The 6000-nt window shown below is 37.6% G+C and overlaps 1 protein-coding gene across 2 annotated transcripts in view; it reads right to left on the bottom strand.

Moving 5' to 3' along the window:
- Positions 1-315: 315 nt before the first annotated feature.
- ANXA5 (annexin A5) overlaps positions 316-6000 on the bottom strand; it is a 28658-nt gene continuing 22973 nt past the window's right edge. Inside the window, exons 9-13 of one of the 2 annotated variants that reach the window (XM_008068398.1) lie at positions 5050-5143; positions 4175-4270; positions 2297-2355; positions 1951-2073; positions 316-837 (exon numbers count right to left, since the gene is read on the bottom strand). In XM_008068398.1, the coding sequence (XP_008066589.1) occupies positions 775-837; positions 1951-2073; positions 2297-2355; positions 4175-4270; positions 5050-5143 (435 nt within the window). In that variant the 3' untranslated portion in view covers positions 316-774. Of the gene's footprint in view, positions 838-1689; positions 2074-2296; positions 2356-4174; positions 4271-5049; positions 5144-6000 lie in introns of those variants that run through there. The other variant, XM_021717739.1, reaches the window with a different exon arrangement.

Genomic DNA, 6000 nt, shown 5'->3' with positions numbered 1-6000 from the left:
GAAAAAAGTTTATATAGAAAAGAGAAAGGTAGTGCTCTGAATTTTTAGGTTTTTAAAATTAGCTTTTCTGCTAGGCAAGCAGAAGAACCACAAGCACTGCCTTAACAGATGCCTAATATTTGCAGCAAATAAACCAGAGACGCCTTCAATTTCTCCCTCACTGCATACTGTGAAGAAAATTCAGATGTGGTGCTGCATTTCTTATCACCCAAAGACCAACTGTAAATTCAATTCTCAACTAATACCAATTGAATGGCTTGGAAAAAGATATCATTGTTAAATAGATAAATTAAATAAAATCCCTAAACACACAGCTCAAGGGGAAGGAAATGTTTATTCTTCATTAACCTTTTGAATACAACCACCATAATTTCGCAGGTTTAGTTCTGTTGCAAACTTGACTAATAACATTTCCTGGAGTTCACAATATCAAGGCTGTGGTTCCGATTAAGGTAAGACAGTTATCAATTTAATATAAATGAAGTTCTGTAAAAAGGCAAAAAGCAATCTGGCCTTTTAAGGAAAAATATAAATGACCTAGGCGTTAGACTTAGTAACGTAAGTACACTTCAGTACTACAGCAGTCAGAGAGATAGTAAGATCAGGACCCAAGATCAGAAGGAAGCACCGCTATTTTCTTCATGTGTCTTGGTCTTTAGCATGCTAGCATGAGTAAGGCGTTGTGCTGAGCATTGGCATATGAGAAGTGCAGCTGGACGTGAAGAAGGGAGTTGGACGGTCAGGCATAGGCAGGGCACTCTCCCTGGTGGCCCATTAGTCATCTTCTCCTCCACAGAGCAGCAGGAGGGCTTTCTTATAGTCCCCAGATGTATCACCCTGAAACCATATATATTCTATTAACCACTGTGACTCACAGAAGCCACAGAACAGTTAAAAATTAAAAAATATTTGGCAACAAATCTTATTCACAGGTATTTTCTCCCAAGTGGGTAATCTCTGTGTGTGACTTTCACATCAGGAATGTCACACAGGAAGTTTTCTGTCAATGCAATCTATGTGCGATTTTCTCATTCTACCCCTTAAAGGCTCAGTTCTCTCTGAGAACTGTTCTTCCCTCTAGTAACACAAAGAGCAGAGAAATATAAGCAACTGTATTAAAATGAAAATCAAATTTTCTCAGTAAACTCTAGTTTCCATCACCTGGCTGAAGGAGAGTGCATAGGGGCTGCCAGGCTGCTATCGCTTTCCCTTAGAGACAGTAGGCAGGATGTGCTTTGTCCCTGCTGCCTGACACACAGATGTGTGCAGCAAATCAATGTTTTAAGCTACAAGCACATGGGTGTACCCTTTACTGCCCTTCAGCCCAGCCACACCACACACACACTAAATTAAAGCTTTCATTCACTTAAAATCCTGCTTTGCACATGGCCCATGTTAGCTTTTATCAAAAAGTAAGAGTCAAAAGATTCTAAGTCAAACTTAATTATAGGCCATGGAGTGCCTTATTTTTAAAAGAACAAAAATGCCAATACCTAAGTTCTTGTCTTATTCCCGATATGACCTGTTGACTCTTTCCTGAACTATGAACCAACACTAGAGACAAGGTGATAAGAGACAATAAAGAAAAGGAAAAACTGATATGAAATAAAGGAAGAACTAATAAAGACAGCTGGAACTGATAACAGACAGAAAGAACACATTATTATCATGGGCAAGGGGTAGGATTTGTTGAGTCATCTGTCACCACTATTAAATAATGTCCCTGTGTTCACCAAGAGCCTCAGCCCCACCCACACCCGAGCTTTCACTTGGTCACCATCAGCCCCACCTCAGGAAACAGTATGCTGAGCTTTTTTAACACACAGCTCTAATCATACCACTAAAATTTTAAACTTAACACAAGAATTGTGTTTTCCCATCTCTGTCTTGCATGTTATATATTGGTCTGCTTTTAATTTCTAAACATAATCTAAAGAAAGGCTCTGCTACCTTAATCATGGAATAAAGAGAGGTGGCAAAATTCTTCCTGAACTCCTTCCTAATGTTATACAAATCAATCTCGCTCCTGGACACCACAACTCTGATGAGGGTATGATCATCTGTCCCAGCTCCCTTTAAAAAAAGAAAAAGAAAGAGGCACAGTGTTTAAAAACTTCAAACGCAGCATCAAATGCCCCGAGTTGGGGTGAATCAATAAAGTAAAACAATTTGGTAGATCTGGACTGCGTGTTTTAAGAAAAATTCTCAAGGTCTATCATCTAAAACATAATTAGAGATGGAGAAAGATGATACTTAGAGAACTGTACTAGATAGAAGATTCAAGGTATCCACTTACCTTCATAGCATAGTAGAGTACCTCTGCAAGGTAGGCAGGTATGCTTCGAATAGATTTCACTAAGGAAATAAATAATGCAATGGTCAGATGCTATTCTGATGTGAAAAGGATTAATTAAAAATCAATGCTACCTCTTGCTTATAGCTCTACTTCTAAATAGAAGCATAAAAGTTTCAGAGGCTACAGAGCTGCTTATTTGCAAGCAGATATGATTTCCTCACTCACCAAGGTCTGAGGTCTATGTAGAACAAGGATCCTAAGTTTTTTCTCTGCCCCTTTGCTCTACAAGCAAGTTTTGGACAATACAACTTTGGCAGCCTGGATTCTTACCATGCCACAACCTACTTCATCACCGATAAATTATACAGACACATTGGAAGTTTTCATTCCAATACATTTGAGCAAATAATACAAGATTACTACTCTAATCTTTGAAAATTCTTTGACTACCTTCCTATACTGTTGTCATATTCTTTAATATCCAAAATTCATACAGAGCAACAGGAAACATTCATTTTGGAACAAACCCAGATAAACTGACATCAGAAAAGTCTATCTTCTCCAAACATGTACATGTCTAATGTAGGATAAGGTTACTCAGATCTCAGTCTGCTTAGCTTCAGAAAACCTATTCAGATGAAAATTCTTCAATATACAAAAATATTCTTTCCATGTGAGGCTTTCCTAATTCTTCCTTTTCCAGTACTTAAGAAAAATAGCCACCAGTACTAAAAATGCCATTGTTGGGTTTTTCTTGTTGCTGTTGTTTTTTGAGTCGGGGTCTCACTCTGTTACCCAAGCTGGAGTGCAGTAGCATAATCATGACTCACCACAGCCTTGACTTCCTGAGCTCGGGCAATCCTTCTGCCTCAGCCTCTCAAGTAGCTGAGACTACAGGTACATACCACCAACCAAGCTAATTTTTTTAATATTTTTGTAGAGAGGAGGTCTTACTATGTTGCCTAGGCTGGTCTCAAACTCCCGGGCTCATGTGATCCTCTCGCCTCAGCCTCCCAAAGTGCTGGTATTACAGGTGTGACCCATTACACCCAGTCAAAAAAAAAAAAAAAAGCCAAATTGTATGTGTATTCTAATTATGAAGGAGCTATCTAAAAGTCTTCTAGTAAAAGTTCACTGTGTACTCAAATGAAAGGCTACTTTTAGAGTTGGTTCGTGCACATATTTAGCTTATTCTCCAGAAGACAGAGAGCACAAAAGCTTGAGCTCATAGCCAAATATTTGGAAGAAACAGCAGACAGAGACAGTCCACATACATATGAAAACTAGGACTACTAAGAATCATAAAATAAATTCTCCCTGAATCTGGGGAGTATATATAATTCTACAATCAACTGCACAAACTCATTTCTCCCAGTCTTCCAAATTATTAATCTGGAAGTTAAAATAAAACTCTAAGTTATTTAATCTGAAAACAACCATCATCATATCTTCTATTATGTCAAAGACACTCTTTTCTAAACCAGGCAACTTCTCAGTCTATTTCAAAACTGTGATGACAGTATTCACAAGAACTCTAAAATTCTGCAGGTATCAGAAATAACATTTACAAGCTTCTGAGATAATATCCATAACATTTCAGGTTCATAATGAAATAGTAATATTTTTAATGCAGCTTCAAAATTATTTTTAAACAATTCTCTTAGTATTTCCATAGGATTGGATGAACTAACCAGATAATCCTGTATTTCTAAATCAAAACAAACTTTTAACTGGAAATTTAGAAGTTTGTTCCTACCCCCCAAATCATGTCAAGCTCTTCCTCTCATAACTAGGTGGTTATGTTCAGATACAACCTCCATTGCATAAAGTACTTTTAGCACCATAAATATTACATACATTGTAAAATTAATTACCTACCCACAGCAAGGAGTAGCTGCTCCAAATTGCCAGAAGTCTCCCGGTCAATGGTTTCCTCAATTTGAAATCCTGATATAGTCATGTATTTGTCAAACACTAGAAAAAATGAAAATGATTTCTTAATCGCATAAGATCACTCTATCCGCAAAGAAGATATTTATTCTGATCAGGTATTATCCTACCAAACACACATGCCCCCTTCTTCCTTGTGTTCAGCACCTCAATCTGCTGGAGGGGATTCTGGGAAGTCTTTTCCTTTTCTTATAAAAAGTGATAGATAGATATGACTAGTCTACCCTTTTCTTCCGGCTATAAAATGGTTATGTTTGGAGCTATAGCAGCCATCTTGTGCTAATGAGGGAATGAGCATGAGAAAGGGAACCAAAACACTAAGGACAGTGGAACAGATATGAAAAGACCTCAGGTCCTGCCAAATCAGTTGTAGAATCCAACCTACAGAAACAAAGCCCAATTGTTAAAGCCTCTATTAGGGTTTTCTATCACTTGTCATTCAACTCCTTCCCTACTGACACCACAAGTGCTGATGAACATCTAGAGCTGAGGTCTTGGGTACCGATGTCAAGGAGGAACACTTGCAGTGAACCCCTACTCAATGACTTGTGATTATGAGAGTAACAAGCAGAGGCCTGACCTCCCTGGCCACCCTCGGATATTGAAAAGTGGATCAAGGAGCCCTAATTTATAAAAGATACAACAGCAGCAAAGAGAATGATCAGATTTCTCCAGGTCACCAAAAGGAAGAAACACAAAAACTGATTCATTAATTGCCAACTACTAAGCAGCTCTTTTGACATACTAACTCAAAATTTCAAAATTTACCAAAGTATCTGCCCCATACAGACATTTTTACTTACCCCTTCTCAAATGAGACACACTTCGTGTTCCAAAGATGGTGATAAACTTTTCTTCATCTGTCCCCCATTTAAGTTCTCCAGCCTGGAACAGAGCCTGCAAAAATTTCAAGCCCAATTAATAAAATTGTTCCTCTATCTCACTTCCAGGTTCTTAATCTAATCACATCTGCTTTTTGCTCTGAATATTAATCCACCTGACGGCTTATAGTTTTTATTTCTAAAGTTTTGTGCCCTGAAAAGGTTATGGTTGTAGCACAATGCCTAGCATACTTCAAGCACTTAATAAATAGTTGTTGAATAGTTTGAGTGACCACTTATTTTAGACATAGAAAATACATGCTTTCCAGTGTTCACATAGCTGCTTAAAAATAATAAACCTATACAGACATCATTATTACATCTGAATCCCCTAATAAAGATGCAAATAACTTATTAAAGGCCAAAGAATCAGTCTTTACAATGACTATGCTATCCTTTTAGTTATTCATTTAAAATTAAGTACATTTATTAAACCAAGATGCATGCAATTTGCTGAGGCTGCTACTTGGATTTGGCCCAACGCCCACTTGTGGCAATCCCAGTCAGAACAGGAAGTGATAATGAAAGGGTTTGAATGGAAGTTTTGATCACAGCATGTTTAAGAATGTAGACTATGGTGGTACAAGCCACTTTTTATTATATTTCCAGAGAATTAAAAACAAAAAAGATGAGAATCACATATCTTTACACTAAATTTTAAAATTAATTTAATGATAAAGATAAACAATATGGATCAGTTCACGTGAGCAAGCCACAACTTCGAAATAAAAAGACAATTACTATGAAAGTCACGCATGTATCTAAACTTTAGAACTATATGCCTGACAGAGTTTCACCTCCAGGGCTCTGAATGGTCACATCTGCTGTGTGACAGGTAAGTGACACCTCTACAGCCTTGGTGTCAAAGTACTG

This window comes from Carlito syrichta, unplaced genomic scaffold, assembly GCF_000164805.1.
Source record: "Carlito syrichta isolate Samal-C Ts95f unplaced genomic scaffold, Tarsius_syrichta-2.0.1 Scaffold310650, whole genome shotgun sequence".
NCBI classification, from domain to species: Eukaryota; Metazoa; Chordata; class Mammalia; order Primates; family Tarsiidae; genus Carlito; species Carlito syrichta.
The sequence above is the reverse complement of the archived record's forward strand: the minus strand, read 5'-3'. Positions and strand labels throughout refer to the sequence as shown.